At 41.3% G+C, this 22,273-nt stretch overlaps 1 protein-coding gene across 1 annotated transcript; it reads right to left on the bottom strand.

Moving 5' to 3' along the window:
- Window positions 1–6,101: 6,101 nt before the first annotated feature.
- On the bottom strand, window positions 6,102–22,273 carry LOC111223976 (very-long-chain 3-oxoacyl-CoA reductase-B-like). The gene is made up of 11 exons (XM_022748309.1): window positions 21,962–22,273; window positions 15,571–15,617; window positions 15,238–15,313; window positions 14,419–14,526; window positions 14,060–14,124; window positions 13,366–13,410; window positions 12,641–12,675; window positions 11,354–11,435; window positions 10,576–10,641; window positions 9,857–10,006; window positions 6,102–6,916 (listed from the first exon to the last, which is right to left on the bottom strand). The coding sequence occupies exons 1-11, from the start codon at window positions 22,137–22,139 to the stop codon at window positions 6,809–6,811; spliced, it is 960 nt and encodes a 319-aa protein (XP_022604030.1). The 5' UTR covers window positions 22,140–22,273; the 3' UTR covers window positions 6,102–6,808.

Here is a 22,273-nt window from a genome sequence, read left to right as displayed (position 1 = left end):
TGCCCACTGCCATTTCCCACAGACCCAAATGTTGTATAATCGCTGCAGCTCTAACAACTATTTTTTATCTTATTTTCAAGTGCAGTAAACTTTTACATGGGGGACTAGTAGCCTACACACAGAGGCAAAGATTACACAAGGTAACTTCAACCAATACAATATTTTCATCTGTTTTCCTTTTGTTTTCCCATCTCTCAAATTATAACGATAACTATACAATCTATTATGTTTACAGAATAGCCAATTTGAGACAGTTAGTCATACCATAGCAGGTAAATTAAAAAAAAAAAAGAGGTCTTAGCAGTTTTCTTACAGTCTTCTAATTTTGGAAATTCCACTGAGACAGAAAGTTGAAGAAACCCTGCAGCTTGCAGTCTAGGTTAGTGTGTTTCCAGCTACAGTGTGTGGGTGTGTGGGTGTGTGTGCTTCACAAGTTTCATAAGTGCAGATTTAAGGACATTTCAGGACACTGAACAAAAATCTCTGACAACTGCTTCAGTGAATTAAACAATATAGGATTCCTACACAGAGTGTAAAAGTATGGAGAAAGAAAAGTGAGTATTTATATTTCCAGACTATGCCCCCTATTGTTTTCTAAAAAAAATAAAATTCTGAATTTCTAAAAATAAATTGATCACACACGGCGTTTGGAGCCGGCAGCCAGCGCAGCCAAAATATTTACTGCTGTGTGAAAGAGCGCGGGCCAGAGCCAGCTTGATGTTGTCGAAAGCGAGGCAAGAAGCATGTGCAGAGCGTAGGAGTGTGCGTTTTACAGAGCAAAGTCAATGGACTTCACTTCTCCTTTCCAGTTAACTGGTGAATTGTACATGAGCATCCCTTTTGTTACTGTAGGTGTTTAAGGTGTACGGTTATTTAAATCTACATGGAAAAAACTACACAACATTGCACTGTTTCAGCATTACAGCTTGAATATTGTTTGGCTTTGGTGTTAATTGATTTGTATGAACTACAGTAGCCTGCTATAGCTACAATCCTCCAGCAATTATATAGCGTAATCAGACCCCTTCACCCTTTTCACATTTCATTATGTTGCAGCCTTATCCTAAATTCGTTTAAATAATTTTTTTTCCCCTCATCAATCTACAATCAACGTCTTACAATGACAAAGCAAAAACAGAATTTATTTTTTTTATTACAGCCTTGAGTCTTCTTGGCTATGAAGCATCAAGCTTTGCACACCTGGATTTGGGGATTTTCTGCAGATCCCCTCAAGCTCTGTCTGGTTGAATGGGGACCGTCTGTGGACAGACATTTTCGGGTCTCTCCAGACATGTTGGATTGGGTTCAGGTCAGGGCTCTGGCTGGGCCACTCAAGGACATTCACAGATTCCTTTGTTACACCAAAATTAGCACGTATATGCAGTTAGCTGAGTGCTAACGGTGCCAGTGACTATGTTACTTCAGTCTCTTCAAACCCGACGCTGACTGAACAATGTTGTTATGAAAAGGCTTTGATACACCTAATAGGTAGTGTGCTCATCAGGTGCTTGAATAAGCTGGTTGAGACTTAAAAATAGTTTTGCTCATACACAGAAGAGGTAGTCATAGCAACTTCCCAGGGTCATATACATTATTGCAATGTGCCGCGTCCACCTGGGTGTGATGTTTCCATCAGTGCAGACTGGAGCCGGAGCTGATGAATACCAGCCTACTGCAGAGTCATTTGACATGGGACTGGATGCTGATTGTACCCTTTCACACTGAAGACAAAAGCCACATTAGTAGAGATTTTTATCCAGTGTAAAAGGGGCTATAGTTGTCCTGCGTCATCTTGGCTGTGTGCCTATGGTCATTGTCCTGTTGGGAGGTGAACCTTCGGCCCAGTCTGAGCTCGTGAGCACTCTGGACCAGGTTTTCATTAAGGTTATCTCTGTTCTTTGCTCTGTTCATTTTATTGTTGGGATGGTATTGGTTTCCTCCAGACATGATGCTCAAGAACTGAAGCCAAACAGTTCAATCTTGGTTTCATCCAGAGAATCTTGTTTCTGTCAGTCTCAGAGTCCTTCAGGCGCTTCTTTGCAAACTTTCAGTGAGGAGACGCTTCATTCTGGACATTTATTTACGTAATAAACATGAAGCTATTTGTATGGTCTGAGAAATCTTATGAGAAGTCTGGAAAACTGTGGAATTCTGAAATGGAAAATGTGTAGAAACCCTGAATATTAGTTGTGTCACCTCCCAACAAGAATGTCCTGAATTTGAAAGGAACCGTCTCTGTTCGGAGTTTGCATGTTCTCTCTGTGTTTACGTGGGTTTCCTCCTCCTACAACGTACAGGTCAGCAGGTTTAAACCATCTATAGATGTCAGTGTAAGTTTTATTTAAAAACCAAATGCTGCAGTATTTTGAATTTCCAAAGAGAATCTGAGGGTGACTTGGAGAGCTTTTACCTGATGTGCATCGATGAGTTAACGTTGAATATACAGGCTTTGACTTTCAATAAATATTAACAAAAATTTGTTTAACTAAAAAAAAGCTGTTATGTAATCTTGTTGAGAAAATATAACGTAAAAAAAATATAGCTTTATTCTTTAGTTAATAAAATATATATTGTATATTGTTTAATCATATTATACAAATGAGACAAAACAGAGCAGGACTCAAGTCTGTTGGACAACACAAAGCTTTGGAAAAAGCCTCTCACATCAACACCACCGCACTGATCACTGCATTCACTCACAAAGAAAAAACCAACAAGAGAGTTGTTCTCATGAATGCACATTAAAAAAAAAAACAACTGCAGCTGGCATACAGTATCTGTAATTGAATTAATTTATGGAGCAGACATCTACTGAGTTTTTGTTATTATCTGAAAATGATGCAGAAATTGAGAAAGTGTGATCCAATTAATCCACAATCCACAAACAACTGCTCATCCATCCTGTAATAGCTGCTTCATAATTGTATGTTCCTGCCTTTTCAACAGAAGACTATAGTATTATATAGAAGACTAAAGGTGAAATTTAGTTGCAAGGCCCATGGAGAGCACTGCATAACGGCGTAATGTGTTGTAGTCTTGTGGTGTGGTGTCATGATTCATGACTGTGTCTTTCGTTTTGTCTCTTGGAAACGATCAAAGCTAAAACAGATTCCTGGTTGTATTATGTCAGAGACAGCAGGGGTACTTTCTGGATGGCAGGTGTTAATATGCGGTTCAACTGGACCAAGAGGAGGCATTGTTGTGTTGTACAGCAGAGTTTGTGCTATTTAGCTCAAAAAAGTGTATCAATAGTGCCACCACATGGAAAGGCCTGAAAGATTCTAATGGCTGTCTGCAAGCCAACATTTCCCCTGAAACACACGGCTTCTAGTTTTAGATTTGAAGTGAAACTAATAGGAAACTTGATGTATGAAGTGTGTTTCAGGTGTCAGCTTAAGATTTTACAGATTCTTTCTTTTTTTCTTCTTTTACTTCAATAATAGAGAGGAGAGACCACCAAAGAAATGTTAGAACATCAGCTTTATATATGAAATTCAAAATCTTAGCAACAGGCAATATGGACATTAAGAAAAAGAAATACAATTGTGTTAGTAATATAATAACAATTTGACATGGTGCAAGTAATGCTTTACAACAGAGCAGATTTACTTTGGAAATATTGATTAAAATATACAAAACAGTGGTTCACTGCCAGCAGCTTTACACTCTTTGAAATTCTCTATCACAGTTCTTAGTGTCTTGACTGCTTCTCATCCATCGCCATATTATTGTGCCCACCAGTGATGACAGTTTTAGCAAAATATCACCACCGCCCACAGAGCTTTTGAGTCAGCACAGTCTTCGTCCGTAACACTGCAGACTTCTGTTGGTCTCCACACTGGTTGCAAACTGGAAGCCAAATGGGTCAAACATGTAACAGTCATGCCAGAACTTTGTCTGGAGGAGCTCATCTGGTACTCCTCCTCAGGCTCTCCACGGTCTGCAGGAAGGAGCGCTGGGCTTGGTCCTCCTCCAGGGTGGAGCAGTCCTCCTCCTCCTCCTCGATGATGCCACACTGCACGCAGCGGAGGCGTGGCTCTCGTTGCCCGGCTCTACAGACGCAAGCCGTGGCCAGAGACTGGGGGAACTCCTCCATCACCAAAGGCAGCAGATGGGCAGGGAGCGTGTCCATGCTGGTCGCCATGGTGAACGTAGGCCCGAATGTGAGGCTGATCGGCTGGAGATAGTGAAGCTCTAGAGTAGATGTGGCGGTAGATATTCTGGTGTATCTGATCAGCTGTCTCCACTGCTTTGGGACAGATGATGCAAAAAAAAAAATTAAAATACAATACTCAATCAGTGAGAGCTGTTTAATATTCAGCCCTGAGGGTTCTGCTTGATGAGAGATGATTTGAGAGATCCTGTTATTCCAATACGCTCTTCGGTCTGAAATCACAGAGTGTGTGTGAGTCCGAGCGAGCCGTGGACTTGAGCACCACGAGCTCTTCTTTATATACATCTCTGCCAGCCCACTCATTCCTTCCTTTGGGCATCCCTCCGCACACGGAGCCCTTCTCCCCTCCTACATTCTCAGTGATGACACATTTCCGCAGCTTCCATACCAGTGCACCGGAATAATCTCTCAGAAACTGTTGGCATGGGAACTAGGATGGTGATGCTTGGGAGGGAGGGAGGGAGGGAGGGAGGGAGGAGGCAGAACGAGTGTGGACTGTGAAAGTGACGAAAAATGGTAAAAGTCCCTCAAGGAAGTTATGTGAGCTGGTGGGTAGGTTGTAAAAGGATGTAACATAAAATATGGGTATGGGAGGGAGTTTTATTACACCGAAGAGTTTGTGGAGTTTTTTTTTTTTATTGTGATAATATATGACAAGAGATGCTATTTGACACCAGATTTACACATTATACAGTTTTTACATGATTTTAACTCTGAGCTCAGTCATATTTTATCCAATTACAAAGCCAAATAAGAGATTAAAACCAGTACTGTTCTCTTATCAGACCTTAGTGTAGACTAAAATATGGCCCCAAACACAAGTGACAAGATAGCATAAGAAGTCAGGACAAACGGATGACCAGGTGATGTTATTTGAAAAGCATATTTATTGTAGGCTGGAAGGACAAATACAAGATAGTTTTTCCAGAGTCGGGACATAATAATAACATCCAGGTGTTCTGGTTTGCTCTGCTTTCAACATGACTCTCAGGTATTAGGAATGTGCCTAATGCCTAATGCCACTGCCCTTGAGAGAAGCTCTAGCCTTACAACTGAATTTGGTCCCAAGCGGCTGCAACTACACAGTCAGTATGAGTGAAATGTTAAGTACAAGTTTTACATCTCCATTGGGATTAACACAGTATAAGTTAAAGCTGATATCTGAGCCAAGACAAGTGAAATATGAGACAACTACGGACTGACAGACTGTGTGGACACACAAACTCAACATACATGGGAGTTTTCAGAAGAGGAGGTCAAAGTCATGTATCAGAGGTTTTACATTATCTCATTGGTTTTCTTTCATCTGTAGATGTGGTTTAGTTTTAAAGCTCCATCCAGTGTAAAGGTCTCTGTCCATGTGTAGTGTGATTATAGATCAGCTCTAGCTTCTATATTAATACTGTGAAAGTATCAAAGCCTCAGTCCACAGAGAAATGCACACAGCCTGTATTCAGAAACTGAGCCTTAAAACCAGCCGTCAGAACTTCTGTGACTTTGTGATGTCACAACAAAGCAGTCACCGCTCTCAGCAATGCCCCAAGCCCCGCCCACCTGGACCCACCACCCAACCTTTGCAGGATTTGGTTTCTCTGAGTGTTTTTACCTGAAATCTGCTATATTTTTATTGGATCACTCAGAAAACAGTCAGCCAATCAGAAGAGAGGCTCAGAGCCTCCTCTCTTCTGATTGGCTCACTGACCTGTTGTAAGAGCTCCACAGAGAAGCCTGAGAGAGGAGATGTAAAACTACATTGAGATGGTTTTTGGTTTTTAAAACCGCAAATTATATCTTCTTATGGATCAACACGGGAGAAGAGGAGAATATGAACCTTTAACATTTTAGTAAAACGGATCAAACGTATTCTGAAAGAATGTCAGACAGTAACGCCAGTTGTAAGCATTAATTTGAAAATCAGTTTAGTATGTAAACAAAACACACATTTTAATATTCTATATTACACACAGCTTCTCTCTCCCCGCTGGCTATTCATCTACAGAGCCCCCTCTAAATTTTCTTAACAGTTGAAATATAGTTTGGTTCAATTATACAAGCAGTGCCTTCTCTACTTTGAAACTGATGTCATGAAATGAAAAAATAAGAATGAAGAATTAAGGATGCGATTAATATCACAAAAAAAAAAACGCATCAGCCTTTTAAATTGTTGAAGTGCTTTAGAAAATGTTAACAGTAAGTAAGTACTGTCCCTCAGTGTTGTACTAATTAGCTTTAAGCTAGTCCACATACTCACAGGAGGCTCAAACACACACACATACAGACGCCTCCAACCTCACACACATCCACGTTTCCTGCATCCTTCCCTTCTCCTGTTAGGCTTTAGTTCTCGATCACAGTTTGCAGACAGACGATTAGCTTGTTTCCTTGTTAATGTTCCGCTCATTAAAGCTGTTCACTCAATAAATAGAAACACTTTCTTCCAATATTTTTCACACTATTGTTTTGAATACGTGTTACGGCAACTGCGGCCAGTCACCGCTTCAGATCATCTATGAGTAGGAGGATCGGAGAGATGGGGGTTGGGGGGTGTTTAGTCAGAAAGTGTCACGTTTTCTCTTCTTGGTCCATAATGATGATGGTGGTGGTGTCTGCTGCTGCCGCCGCTCCCCAACCAATCTATCCCTGCTTCTGTTTCTTCAGGTAACGAGCGCGCTGGGACAAACCCATCCCCATCATGTAGCTGTTGAGGATCTTGGCAGGGAGCAGAGCTGTAGTCACCCAGCCCTGCAGAGGGGGAATTACATGGTCAGCTGGTGGCATTTACAAATAACAGATGAGCATTCATTATTAATTTCCAACCCACAGGAGCAACAACTGCGGCGGGCAAGTTTGTGCAAAAGAAAATTCGGACAATTGTTGTCCACTCTCCTCAGACTGTGTGCGAGTCTCTACAGTAGCTGCACTTTTTGAATATAGATCATAAAACTGACATTTTCTATTTCAGCATTTTTAAACCTTTTCTCACTGATTCTTGTCGTCACTTTTAAAATAAGGCGAACTCATCTCCCTGAATAAATTCACCTAACTTGGATCTATTTTTCATGTACTGTGCGATAGCAGGCAGCTCAAATTACAGCGATAAACTCTTTTCTGCTTTAACTGTCGTGTAAATTAACTCAACAGTGTGGCAGTTGAAACTGTTGATTTTGTTCTGAGGAAACCCCCCCACTGTTTTTAATCCTCTTCTTAAGTAAGGAGCAGTTTTATGAAGCATCATAAATGGTTCTTCCATCAACTTATTATTCAATTCATTACCAATAGATTTCCTCTTAATTCTATTCTTTCAATTTCTCATGCTGATTTTCTAAAAATGCTAAAAATGTGTTATTATTCTAAATTGATATATCATTAAAACAAAGTTGGACATAATAATGGACCGTGAATTTAAATGATGCGTGGTAGAAGACTTAAAAAGCACATTCACTGTTGTTAGAGACAAAGTCTGCTACTGAGAAATGTTCGTTGTTTGTCACACACGTCATGTCCAGCTTAGCTTCATCAGCTCACACAATGTTTCACTACTTGATTGGTCAGTCACATCACAGCTGAGACGCTACTGACTTAATTTGGATTCTTTCAGTGTCAGTGGTTTGGGAGGTTTTTACCAGCAGCCAAATTATCTGCAGAGGTGTCCTCCTCTCCAACTCAAACTGATTATGGTGATTATAACCAGTAAAAACAAGTTTTTCACATTTAAAGTCAGAGTTTCGCCGACACGAGACGTCAGGGACGAGTTGGGAGCCGAGACTGCTGCTAACCTTTGTTTAGATGTTTCTCTGATAACTTATGAACCAGACATTCAGGAGGTTTTTACCGGCAGCCGAATTATCTGCAGAGGTGTCCTCCTCTCCTTAACGAACGGACCAGGGGATTAAAACCGGTAGAAACCCTGAATAAAGCAGGTTCACAGTGAAAATCAGTGATTCACAGGTCGTTTCAGAGCTGAGCTGTCAAACATTTCCTCAGCTTTGTTCTCAGACGTCTGAAGACCAAAATCCTTCATCTGGTTTAAATATAGAGTTGAAAACAACCAAGGTGTAAAAAAAAATGTATGTGGCTTAAAACTAGATAAAAGTCGATTTTGAGGGTTCTGGCAGGAAACGACAAAACTGTCACATGGTGCATAGAGGATGTGATGTCACTGACAGGCGACCAAATGACACGGACTGAACATGATTAAATCACGTACTTGGGTTAATTTAAAAACATATATATCAAAAGGTCTAGTTATTTTTAGACATTTTAATGTGAAAAAGTTTCATATTATGAAACTTTAACTTCCACATCCATTTAGTTTCTATTATTTAACTCTACGGCTATGACATTTTAATTGTGCAACAAAACGAAATGCATAAACAGATGAATTAGAGCAATGATGACAGGACATATGTAGCTGTTTGTGAATATGCAGAAGGTTGCAGATTGCAGCTTCACAGCAGTCTAAATCAGAAACTGGTGAACTGTGGATTATTACTGGAAAATGGACAGAGCTGTGCTGCACAGTTGAGGGGATTATCAGATAATCACAGCTACATGTCTGCGGCTTGTGTTTTGGTGAAATACGGGGGCTGATGACAGGAAAGGTTTACATTATCTGCACAGGATCAACAAAGTCTCTTTTTTTTTTCTTCATGCTGAATATGATTTATTGACCACATGCACTGTAATGGATGGTGTGGTTGTTGAAATGTATATCAATAAACACAAGCATTGATATTCAGATCACACAGTTCAACAACACCCAACAACAGCAGCAACATGGAGGAACTGGGAGGAGAAAATGGCTCTTGCTCTCTGTGACCTCTGCTAAAATGAAGGCGCCTCATGAAAAAAAAAAAAAAAAAATGTTGTTTCTGTCTCATTTCTGATGCTCGTGTCTCCTCAGAGTAATTACAGTGTCGGGATGCAGACAATACAGCAAGGTAGCGAAGCGTCCCACTCCATTATTTCAGAGGATGTTTACCTTTTGACAGATGCTTTAGCAACTGTTGACACAACATTAATTCAGCGAATGGAGACGAGCTGCTTGGAGGCTCTTTTTTTTTTTTTTTTTTTTTTTTTTTTTTAATATAAAGTGAAATGGCAGCCTGATGAGCTTTCGCTGCTGTCGCCACGACAAACCTCGACTACCTGCGTGTCAATTTTCCCCATTGTGTTTGAATGGTGTCGCTCTCGCGTGCTCCAGCTGTGCTCCAGCTGTGCCCCCCCCCCCCCCTCCTTTACGCCGCCATTCAGATTGCTAAATTCTTGAGGTGCATTTCAAGTGTTCGGGCTCATTATGTAATGGACAGGTCCATGCACAGGAACAACCGGCCTGCAGAGTGATTTCAAGCAAACGTTGTTAACAATAGCCAGACATTAAATAAAGAGCGCGAACACGTAGAGATACAATGAGGTTTCTTTCTGTAGTACAAAAGGAAGCGTCTGTAGCGGTGTCTTTCCAGCAGCTGGAAGTGTGTTTCACCTTCTTCTACAGAGACACTGTTCGACTTTTGAAGTGTAAAATAGATTGTGACGGGTGAATATTTGGAATTCAATGAGGAGGCAGGTAATTTAATATTAAAGTATTTGACGCCAATAAATCTGAATGAGTTTGGGGGTAAAAAGTTATATGTACTGTGTGTCTTTATTCGTTTGCTCCCAACAGAAAACACCCAGACTTACCATAATGGCGTGGGGCAGGTAGCCGTTGGTCTGGGTCTGTAGCCCCACAGTGTTGAGCTCAGCTGCCACGTAACGCTCCGGACTGGGCTTGTCCAGCGTAGCCCGTCGGATTTTACTCAGTTTGGTTGCAACGAAAAATGGCAGAACGCTCTGGAAAAAAGGAAGAAACACACACACACACACACACACACACACACACCGGTTACATAAACGTGTCTGGTTTCATGTCGACACAGTGCTGAGACAATGATTATTTTTCTTAAGCCTACAAAAGGCAAAGCAGGTTTATTTATATAGCACCATTCAGATACAAGTCGATTCAGACGGCTTTACAGAGACATGGAAACACAATAACAATGACATTAAAATGACATTTAAAAACAAGAAAAACTAATCTGAATAAATAAATTATATGTAAATAAGTTATATCAAGATTGCATAAAATCAGGTAAAAACAAGCAAATGCAAATATGGCACAAGATTACAAAAGATACGTCTGTAATTTATTGTTAAGCTGCAGCAAATAGTGAAGAGCTGACAAGTTTCAGGTGTTCAGGAAGCTTGTTCCACAGGTGAGCAGCAGAGAAACTAAAAGCTGCTTCACCTTCTTTGGCTCTGATTCTGGGCGCCCCGAGTAAACCTGAAGGAGTTTTCCTTCAAACTGCGTTTTTTGACTGCAGCTGTGAACAACCAGACTTTGTTAAAACCACGTGATTTACCTGGATGATGATGCCTTTGCTCTTGTACTCAGCCTGCAGTCCTCGTGAGAAGAAGTCCACAAACGCCTGTCCAAGACAAAGTCGGGTCAAACACCAGAAAGCCACGAGACTTCGGTTTCTCCTCACGTATCGCAATAGGACAAAAACTGCTGTGCAAAAACTAGCAAAGAGGAAATATGTGCAATGCAATGACAGCTGTAATGAACTGAGGTGATCATTAAATTAAGCACTGAACTAAAGATTCAACCTGGATGTATTTTAGATGCACTTTTAAACTTGCACTGCAGAAAGTGGGATTTAGTAGATAAACATGACCCAGTATGAAAACACGAGCAAATTAATCAGCTGAAACTGTGAACAGCAGGCTGGTTTTTAAGCTAACAAACACACACGAGACGCTTATAAAACATTATGACGCCACATGCTCTCATAAACATTTTTAATTGGTGCACCACCTCGGGACCTGAGTCAGTCGCCGACTTGTTTATATTCAACAATTAAAACAGCAAATATAGAGAAAGACGATCCCTCACTTTTTCCCTGCATCTAAATAAATGTTGAACTGGCGTCTACCAACATCGGTCGTCGTGTTTTTCCTCAAAAGTCTGTTGGTGGATTACACAGAATAATTCATTACCTGAGAACAAAAGGCGGATTTCTCCTCGTGGATGGCGGCGTATGGCGAGATGTAAACCGTTTATGACGCCGAGATGTGTCTACGGATAACACTTCAGTTAACACTGGAGGAAAAAGGTCATGAACCGTGTATGGCAATTACCTTGGAGGCAGAGTAGACAGTGAGCAGAGGGACGGGGTACATCCCGCTGGCGGACGAGATGTTGAGGATGGCCCCCTTCTTCCTGGAAACACAGGAATATAAGCAAACGCTCTTTTAGGCTTAAAAAACAAAAAAAGGAGAAGAAGCAGAGAGCACGAATGAAGAGGGAAAGAGGGAGAAGTGCAAACAAACACTTCACCCTGAAATCAATGGCAGGATGATCAGAGGACACGGTGCCGTGTGTGCTCGCCAGCTGAGCCGAAACTGCTCTCGCTGTAGATCAAAGAAAAGCTGGTAGATGTTGATAAGATCAAACACACAGTAACATCAATAACCTAAGTATTTACTATCTGATGATATTCTTGTTCCAGCATGTGGCGCCTTCATACGACATTCCATCTAAACAACAGGTGGACGATATTTCTGAGAAGTCAAGTGTTCATTAAGTTAAACCTGATTTTCCCATAATCTGAATTTATCGGACAATTGTATAAATTGGATGTAACGCTGCAACACATTTACAATCCATCACATTAGAATTAAAGATGGTAAAAAAAAAAAAAAAAAAGCAATAATCCTGTAAAATGTAAACCCTTCATTGTCCAGAGCTGCTGCACAAATTAACATTTCAGAATATAATGTTCATTTTTAATGAGCATGTATTCCAGTGTTGGTTCATTTGCAGGTGATAGCGTGTGTGTTTCTTCCTCAGCTTTTAAAGTTTGATTAAATTAAACTGGTCAGTTCCTTTTACAATCAGCTGATGTTTCGGGTGATATGGTTTTAACTCCAAAACACAATATAAATTTTTTTGTCAAGGAACTAAATACAAACCCTGCAGCAAGGAGAGATTCGAAAATGAGCCTTTCTTCAAACATTCAATATTAACGCTCAGTTAAGTTTCATTTTTATGAACTTAAAAATAAAAAATTAATAAAAATTAAACAGCATTTGGAGCGAGTCAATACTTCTTTATTTTGGATAGAGCCACGCTAGCTGCTTTCCAATGATTCCAGTGTTTGTGCTAAGCTAAGTTAGCCAGCTTCTGCCTGCATCTTCATACTTAACGCAAAACATGTGAAAGTGGCACCGATCTTCACATCCACCTCCAGGGAGAACCACAACAAGAACAAAAAGTTCCCAAAATGTAGAACTTGCAAAATCAATCATTCATCTAGACAACACGACTTCCTGTCATGTCACCGTTTCATTCAAATTCCGCTCCGGTGTGTTTGTGTCAGTTACTAAAGACTCACAGGAGTCAGTAACGCATGAACTTGAACTTACCTCTCCACCATTCCAGGTAGAACAAGACGCGTCATCTGGAAAACAGTGGAGAGAGACAGAAGGTGATGAGTGTGAGAAACAGAGTGAAAGTCATTCGTGTGTGTGTGTGTGTGTGTGTGTGGGTTTGGTCGGTAAGTGTGTGGAGGAGTGCATCCACATTTGAGTGTGTGGATCGTGTGTGAAGAGGTGGTCGGGGAAGGAAGACAAAGAGAGAAAGGAAATGATAATGATAGCAGAGGGAGCAGTTTAAAGAAATATTAAATGACATAAATTAAGCTGCTGCTCTGGGAACTGACGAATATGGAGAAGAGGGATGGAAGTTACTTACTGCGATTTATGTCAGAGAAAGAGTGTGTGTGGGTGTGTGTGTGTGTGTGTGTATGTGTGTGTGTGTGTGTGTATGTGTGTGTGTGTGTGTGTATGTGTGTGTGTGTGTGTGTATGTGTGTGTGTGTGTGTGTCTAACTGACAGAGGATCGAAAACTTGGACAAACATTATTCAAAGGCAGCCCAGACGTCACAGTGAGACGTCCAACATTTACAAGTCTACAGAGTCCATGTTGTGCCGACTGAGACTGAACCATTTATTTAAGATAATCTCTGCTGCTGGGGAGGGGGGGGGGGGTATCAACTTGGGTTTTCTCTTTGACATGAAAATGAGAATGAATGATGTTCTAGTGATTCAGTCAGAAAAAGCCTCGTTACATCAACGTCTTAAACACTCACCTGGCACACTGATGTGATGTTAATGTTGACCATCGTGTCGATGAACTGAAACAAGAAGCACAGGAGCGTTACCACAGCTTTGGTCAGTGTGTTTGTACTTTCACTTCTACATGTTGTCGATCAGATACGCAGGTTATTCTTTACAGATGTTATATTGCGGTTTGTTAAAGCTCTCGATGGTGGAAATGATGTCGCTGTTCACCTTAAAGCGACACAGCGACACTTCTGAAAGAGGAAACACTCCCCACACTCAGGGGTTCTGCTGCTACAGCCTCACTTGGTCTGGTATGACCAGTAGCGTAAAGTGGCTAACGTTAGCTACTGTTAGCACATTTTAGCATAGCTGTTTTTTGCTTTTTTTATTTTGCTTTTGTCATAAAGTTTGATGACTCTCCTCTACTTGTGCCATTGTTGCACGAAGCAGAAATGACGCAGGCTCACTTTAGAAAAGCAAAGATAAATCACAGTGTTACTAGTTAAAAACAGGAGACAACATTTGATCAGGTCTCATCCAGCTGGCCACTTCTGTGCAGTTTCATTTAGTCTGAAGCTGCACATGACGGCCCTCCTGTCCACTCAGCTTATAAGGCAGAAAACTGATCTGAAGTCAGAAGTGTAGGAAAGACAGAAAGCCTGTATGATATAATTATTCATACATTCACGAAAGACAGAATATAATAAACCTTAGACTCACAGTGTCGAGGTTGGGGACATTGAGGAAGAACTCAGGGTAAGAGTAGGATACTCCAACATTGTTCACTGTTAACAAGAGAATAACAACATCATGTGACGAACTGACGGCTGAGAAAGAGGATAACGTTTCTGTAGATGTGGAATTCAGAGTGTTGTTCCTCTCTCCAATCTACGGAGGGCAGCAAAGGGCTGAAGAAGCCAGGATAAATTAACCTTTATGATGACATGACAAACTTACATTTATCACAGAGTATTATATAGTATTTCCTGATGCCTATATGCCTTGGTTTAAATTGAATTTCCCATTTCATATGAGCAGCTTCATTAATTTTTATGCTGCTGCTGCTGCTGCTGTCTTACCCAACACTCCAACCTCCAGCCCTGCAAGTCCGTCTTCAATCCTGGAGTAGATGTCTACAGCGCTGAAGTCTGCGGCGATCGTCTTGGTCTCCACGCCGCATTTGCTTGCTGAGGGCGCAGATATGCACAAAAAAAAAAAACATTTTAATTTAGTAAACAGATGAGAAGTTATAAAAAAAAAAAAAAAAAAAGGTACCAGAAACCAGTTCTCACATTTATGAATGAGCTCACTTGGAGAGGGGGGAGAGAAAAATGATTAAACCCTGAAATGATCCTTCACCATCAATGAGGATATCCCTCCCTTAACATAAAGCTTTCATTTAATTGGGCAGATTCACTTTCAGCTCCAGCAGGAGGCTTCACTGCCTCACAGCCGAAGAGCACGAGGGTCCCGCCGAATCTCCATTCGACGAGGGCTCACTTCAGCAAAAACACACAACTCAATGCAACATCATTTGGTCGTTAGTCATTTTTAGCCACACGGTGCAACACGGACGCAACATTTCAGGTTCGGGGTGAATGAGGCTGCGTGGCTGCATGGATCAGCAGCTGTCATACTTAACACATGAGCTATATTAGTCTGGTGCCTCTGGACCACAGGTACTGCTGATTTCCCCTGACGGTGAGATGTGGGAGTAGTTCGACTGATGGATTAAACAGAGTAATATCGAGCTACGTGCCCGTATTTCACAGTGATTTATACGAAACTCATCCCCGAGAATATTCACTTTCCGTTCATTCTTCCCCGTCTGGTGACGTTTCTGTCTGCATTTACACTGCATGTTTCAGAAAAACAACAACTAAAAACATACAACTCACCGATCGCCATGGAAACGTCGTCCAGCTTCTCCTGAGAGCGGCTGATCAGCACGATTGCAAAGCCTCTGCGGGCGAGCTGACACAAACACACACACACACACACACACACACAAAAAAAATGTGTCAATAAAAAGGCGACAGAGGCAGCGCAGCAACACAAGTCGCTCGTTCAGCCCCGCAGTGATGATCAAACTGCAATTGGTCTGAAATCATCTTGTGCTCAGAAAGTCATTAATGAAGCAGGTGTGTTAGTTAAAAATCAAAAGTGTTTGACAGGAACAGAGACAGAGAAACGATTCCCGGCTCCCTCCTATGAGTCCGGGGGAATCTTACCTCCTCCGCGTAAGCTTTCCCGATCCCATCTGTGGCTCCTGTCACAACTACAGGGCGAAAACAGGGACAGATAGAAACTGGATTAGCAGGATCAAAGTTTGTGCTGTTCAGAATCAAAATGTTAAAACACTGAGAATTCAATAAGGCGACATACACCTCTCCATATTCACTGATAAATTCACATAGAGGAAGAATGGATAGATTATTTCCGTGAATATAAAACTGGGGCTCGTTTGGCTGCTTCATAAAAACTCGTTGCCCTTGCATATCTTTGTACTTCTACATTCATCAGGGTGGATCCACACCACAGCGTGAGAAAGGAATATAAATTAGATGAAAAAGGAGCACAGAGAAAATTAATGTTGCCGCCCAATCGCATCCTCATATTAATGTGTACGAGCTACAGCCTCACACACACTGAATACTGAGTGTTTGTCACTGAAAAAAAAATGAAATAAATAAAATAAAAACTCGTCTCGTACATGGTCAAAAGTATGTGGACACAAAAGCATCTCGTTCATAAGCATTCGTTTCGCCTCGGGACTTGGCTCCAGGGATTTTTCTTTCCCGAGCCTTGGGCCAAGAATGGGACAAAAGTATGTGGACACTTACACTATTAGATAAAGGAGGAGTAGCCACATTATTTTTTTTTAAATGTATTTCTGTATTTAGCCTCACACTTTAAACAGGCAGCGTCAGATCTCACTGTAGTCTGAAATGTGCTCAGCTTGTGCTTATTTGAAAGAAATATTTTTATTTATTTATTTGTTTATTGTTTATTTGATAGGGCCAATGCATGTTAATGAACATCAGCACAAAATACACAATGTAAACATGCCGGATTGTACATCCGTAGTCCCCAGGCAGGTAACATAAAACAACTACTACAAAATCTCCACAGAAGAAGAAAATATTTTAAAGGGGATGTTTTGCCTTTCAGATTCATAAACAGATGTTTGTTTGTTTTTTCTTAATTTCCTTGGTGTGAAATCAAGATGAAGACAGAGCACCAATAATTGTTCACACTGCCGAACCAGTGCAGAAACAACAACATAACAGTGCAAACCACCATAGAGGAATAGACAAAGAGCGCCACCTACAGGAACATTACCATCACAGAAACCCAGTGGTAAAGATGTCAAAGAGTTGAGGAGTGATCCCTGGAAAGTGCAGCGCAAAAAAAAAAAAACACCAATGATAAACCGAGCACAGAGACGCTTCAGAAAAATAAAATAAATGGACTTTCAAGGGTAAAGGGCTGAACGTCGGCGCAGACAGATGAACTGCTGGATGAGGTACGTGGAGAGCAGCTGAGGTGAAGAAGGAGGACAAAAAAACGAGGGAGGGAGGGAGGGAGGGAAAGTGAGGTCCTCTCTGTCATCAGTGGCAGTCGAGCGAACAGATGCCCTGGAACTGCCTGGCACAAAAAGCAGCAGCAGCAGGGGAACTATTTTTAGCAATTCCCATCTTTCAGAAGCAACTATTCATCACACCTCTGGCTAAATATAACAAAAAGTGGATGGGATGGGGGGGGGGGAGTCAGAGCGTTACAATATGTCCCAGTGTAACCTGTAAAGTCCCTGCTTAAAGAACAATATCCACCTTGTCCTTGTGTCAACTTATGTGTTGCTCTTCCACTTATGCGTGTAATTATTCCTCTGTGTTTTTATGTGATTTTGTTCCTTTTTTTCTTTTTGCTTTTCGGGCATTGTGGTTCTGACCTACTTGTGAGAGTGAAGTGCACTTAAGATGGGAGCACTGGTGCATCGGTTAGGTCGAACCGCATCAGTGTGGCTGGATGCACCGAGCGGCGCAGCCTCTAGGGTCTGCTAGCGGGGCTTTTAGACTCATTAAATACAACATACAAGGTGCGCAAAACATCAAGAGCAAGCTCTAAACTTCAGTACCTGGGACCACTTTCAGTTAACTCAGATTAGATCACTATTGACATGTATTACTTTAGTTGCTAGAGGTCTGCAGGCAGGCTCGGTGTTTTTAATGTGAACCAGTCCCATCGTGGCCAACACCTGATCTGGAGTAATGCAATCCTTAAATACACTTATTATTACATGACATACTTTATATTTAAGAATGAAAACCCTCGAACAGACAGAGTGATTAATATAACTGAGCATCACACACCTCCTCATCTGTATTTTCGTGAAATGCTGCTCGTGCTGTTGCCACAATGTCGAACGCAAACATCCCCGCAGGAACGATCGTGTTTATTTTAAGCGAATATTTTCTTATTTTGACAACTCTGTCTCCACCCTTGGCTGTACCCATCTCCCCTTTATGTGATCTTCCTGCGTACAGATGATGCTGAGGTGCCCGAGCATCCTCCAGGGCTGCAGCAGAGCCAAACAGGAGGGAGAGAGGGAAGGAGAGAGGGAGGGAGAGAGGAAAGAAAATGACAAACACAAACATGGGGGATCCTGGGGGCAACTAAAAATAGCACAGAGAAAAGAGGAGGGGGCGAGTGAGGGAGAGTCTGCAGGCACAATGATGAGGGGAACAGAGGCTGGGTTATTTTTAGTTGTTTTAAGAATGAACTGTTTTGCAGTCAGAACAGGGAAAAAAAAAAAAAGCTTTTACAGCTGAGTGCATGTTCCCTTCACTCAAATAAAACAAGGTCTATTTTAGGAACTGCTGTCTTCTGCAAATGTAGGTTAGACTGGCTACGTGCTCGGATGATAGCGCTAATACACACCGCCATCTGGATTTGATAGCCGACATCATTTAATCGTTGAACGGGACTGAAGGACCAGGACTTACACTGTCTGTGCTCTAAAGCAAACACATGATGACGTTTTGAACAGTCTGTTTATTCCTGCGTTTTCAGGCTTAGATTGGTCTGCGTCGCCCCTTTACCGACATGCAGCCGAGCAGAAACGTAATAATCCTCATAGTGTTGCTTTAATAACCGGTAAACACTGTACAGTGCAGCAGACGAATATACGCCAACATCCTGCCCTACTTCTACACTCGCTGTCTTTCCTCTAGGGGAGTCACAGTGCACGCACTTGCAACAAAAGACTTCATACAAAAAAAAAAGTATTGGTAGAGGACACGTAGGTGCACTATATCAAATAACTACAATCTACAGTACGTATGGTTCAAACAACTTTTATATTGTTAGATAAACTGTGCTAAACTACCCCTGTATCCAGGAGCTTTTTTGATAGGAGGTAAAATGTGTCACAACATACTGGAAATGAAGCGTTGTGGCCCCGGCCTAAAAAACATCTCCAAACTCTCCAGACATAAAGGAACATGTTTGTTTGGTCCAAGACCCGAGAAAAATCACATCATCATCATTTTTATATATTTTTTCCAACTGAAATCGTGACTCATATCGCGATCTCAATATCTGCAAAATAATCAGAATTTGGGTATAATACATAAACAACCTGTAACTTAATGTGTTGCCTTGGTGACAGGTTCAACTTAACTGACCTGAAGAAAAGTTCCAGGTGCTCTGAGGCAGCCTGAACCCTGAGCTGGAACGTTAAGTCCATTAATCGATTAGTCGAGTAGCAAGTATTCTGATAATCAATTAATCATTTTTCCAAGCAAAAATTTTCCTGAATACATTTTTATAAATGTGAGAAGTTGCTGCTTTTCTCCTCTGTTTTATATCATGGTAAAGTGAATATCTTTGGTGGCTAGACACAAGTGAGTGTGTGTATGAGAGAGAGGCGTGTGTGTGTGTGTGTGTGTGTGTATGTGTGTGTGTGTGAACCAGATTCCTGAGGACCCTGCGTCTCATGTGAGACTCATTTATGAATGGCTCCAGTCCCGTTACATAATCAGGCCATCCTCTCAATCAGGTCCACTTCAGCGAGACAAAGTTTGTGAATGAAAGTAGCAGCCGGGGCTAACGGCTCCTGCGGCTCATTGCATATTCTGAATCATTTTGCATGTGTAAGCCAAAAATAACCCCCCCCCAACACCCGTCTGGTGCCCGTCCTTTTTTCAGCTGCACACAGAAAGATCAAAGGCAATTTTCGGCTCGCATCCTCAAAACATTTGGGTTTCTCTCGCAGACTGATGTGACTGTGACAGTGACTGCGACCGTGACAGTGACTGCGACAGTGACTGTGACAGTGACTGCGCAGGCCGAACAAGACGGCTCAGTGTTCACTCTTAAATTAAAAAGCGCTGATTTTAGTAGTGAATCTTATGGAAGAGGAATTCTGACTTTAAAGTCAGAATTAGAGAACAAAAAAAACACACAAAAAAAAAATCATGTGGCCCTAATCCTCGTCTGTAGAATCTAGACTCTGATTAAAAAAATGATAAAATAGTGAGAAAGTGTTGTGTGAAAATACACATAAGAATTATATACTGCAAATGCATAAAAAATGACACCCAAACAGACTATTAACAATCACTCTGTGCTGAAGCTTGTGGCTGCAGTTTAATGAAGCTGTATCCAAAACCACTGGGCCTGTTTTCTTCTAAACTACAGTATCAGAGGTTCTGAGCTCCTTTTGTGTTATGATGTGAACCCTGAACGGCAGACTTAAATCAATCCCAGCGGTCTGTTCAAACTTCAAGGTTCAGTCAGTGAGCAGGCCGGACAGATGGACAGTATTCAGTCTGATTTGATAATCCTCCTCACGCCATAATCCACTCACAGGATCTACTAGAAGTTTACACCCAGTGACAAAGTGCTGATCATTCACTGCCTGTTCTTTATGTCTTGTCAAAAGAGCCACAGACTCACACTGTGGGCTGCTGCTGCTGCTGCTGCTGCTGCTGCTGCTGCGACAGAGACGCCACAGGGCGGAACAAGTGTGTGCTGAAGGAACAGCAGAAGACTGGAGGCTTTGTAATTACCACTGTGAACTATGAAACAGTCAGAGCAAACCTATTGTGCAAGAAAGCTGTGACCCAGTGCAACAGCACAGAGCTGCACAGGTTGTTGATAAAGCATTAAAATGACTTTGTAAAAGAAAACGTGACTGATTGTGAGATATATATATATATATATATATATATATATATTACTAACCCTAACCCAACAAAGAAAATAAGTAACAAGTATTTATGGAGAAAAGTATTATAATCATTTATACAGAGTGTTTCCTAATCTCAGTTCCTCGGGCAGGTTGGTCCAAGGCTGGTCGGCCTTCGTTGCTCAATGGCCTGTTATCTATGACTGATAAAATAAGAAAAGAAAAAGAAAAAAAAGATTTCCAGGTACATTAAATCTTTTTTGGGGCATAGAATTTAAATACTAAAGTTAAATGCTACAGCTAACAGCTACATTTAAAAGCTGTTTAATACAATCATGCAAACTAAAAAAATAACTAAAATCAATATGTATCAATATGTTGAGCAACTCTTTCACAAAATGATTCAGGCGGAGCTTTTAAAATGTGACTGTGAATAATTAAAAGGCTAAAAGACGTGATTACAAAGTAAAAGTTAGAGGACAGGACTGCAACTAACGATCGTTTTCATTATCAGTTCATCTGCCGATTTTCTCAATTTATCGATAGCGATCAGATGTAGGAAAAGTCAAAGAGTAGAGGAAAACACACATGACAACTTCCCAAAGTGTGTCTTTAAAATGTTCTTTTCATCCCACCAACAATTTGATTCAAACAAGCAGTAAAACCTCATATTGGAGAAGCTGGAAACAGAAATATTTGGCATATTTTCTTGAAAAATAACGCAAACGTTTAATCAGTTATTGAAGTAGTTCTTAAGTAATTTTCCCTCAGCTGACTGATCAATTAATCGACTAATTGTTTCAGCAATTAAAGGAGTTCCTTTGGAGTTTGCATTTATGTCTGGAGAGAGATACAACCACAAGGCCGAGACATTTTCCCCCATTATAACAAGCACTAAAGTGACTTTATTTCCTCCACGTTCAGGTTCAAGTTGATGCTTTTTTTTTTTGCTCAGGAACCACCTCCACATATCTGCACCACTCTCTGATAAGGGCCCATTTAAAAAGCTGTTAATAACAGCAACATCACCAGTTTTTTAAAAAAAAACTTACTGATACTTTATAGATCAATAATGGAAGAATATCTAAGAGCTGCAGGACATGTGGGTCAATATGTATTTCTACACTGCTTATTAACATTTACACCTGCAGACACCTTTAATAACGGTTTATTAACATTTAAAGGTGGTTGACTAACTTCTGCTGATGGTTTATTAAAAAGGAAAACCTCCATTATCTTTTATTACATAACTGCAGACTTGAGGGGTCTCACTAATGAACCCAGTGTTGTTGTTGTTATTAATGGCTTCTAACTGATGTGAAATGTATCAGTAAACTATTCATTAATCATAAACAAAGACACTAATTACAATAATCTCATTCTTATCTTACATTTAATCAGTACTAACATCCTCTATTCAAGTTCCTCACCTGCCCACTTTCCCAGTGTAGTGGGTGACACGAGCCGGCCGTTACCCAGCACCCACACCCTGATCCCGGACAGCAGCCGGCACACGGAGCACACAGACAGCCAGGCCGCGGTCAGAGCACCGAGCCAGAACAGCGGCGTCTCCACGGCCCGAAACACGGCTTCTCCGCTGGACGACATTCCTGCACCGCACACGCCTCTGTGTGTGTGACACCTGACGACAGGACGTGGGATATCTGAGTGGCTGTGGCTAGGAGCTGCTCAAAGTGCAGATGCACGCGTCGACAAGGTTTCCGGATATCCGCATCGGCGCT

The sequence above is a fragment of the Seriola dumerili genome, unplaced genomic scaffold (assembly GCF_002260705.1).
Source record: "Seriola dumerili isolate Sdu_G_001 unplaced genomic scaffold, Sdu_1.0 BDQW01000011.1, whole genome shotgun sequence".
NCBI lineage: Eukaryota > Metazoa > Chordata > Actinopteri > Carangiformes > Carangidae > Seriola > Seriola dumerili.
This window is presented reverse-complemented; position numbering and strand designations above follow the sequence as displayed.

Bases quoted from the DNA above. Each gene is read 5' to 3' on its own strand.
- LOC111223976 (XM_022748309.1), bottom strand. From the start codon at position 22,139: ATGTCGTCCAGCGGAGAAGCCGTGTTTCGGGCCGTGGAGACGCCGCTG. The intron at 15,314-15,570 runs GTAAGATTCCCC...TGTTTGTGTCAG, and splicing joins GGAAAGCTTACGCGGAGGAG to CTCGCCCGCAGAGGCTTTGC. The intron at 10,642-11,353 runs GTAATTGCCATA...TGTCTTGGACAG, and splicing joins CTGTCTACTCTGCCTCCAAG to GCGTTTGTGGACTTCTTCTC.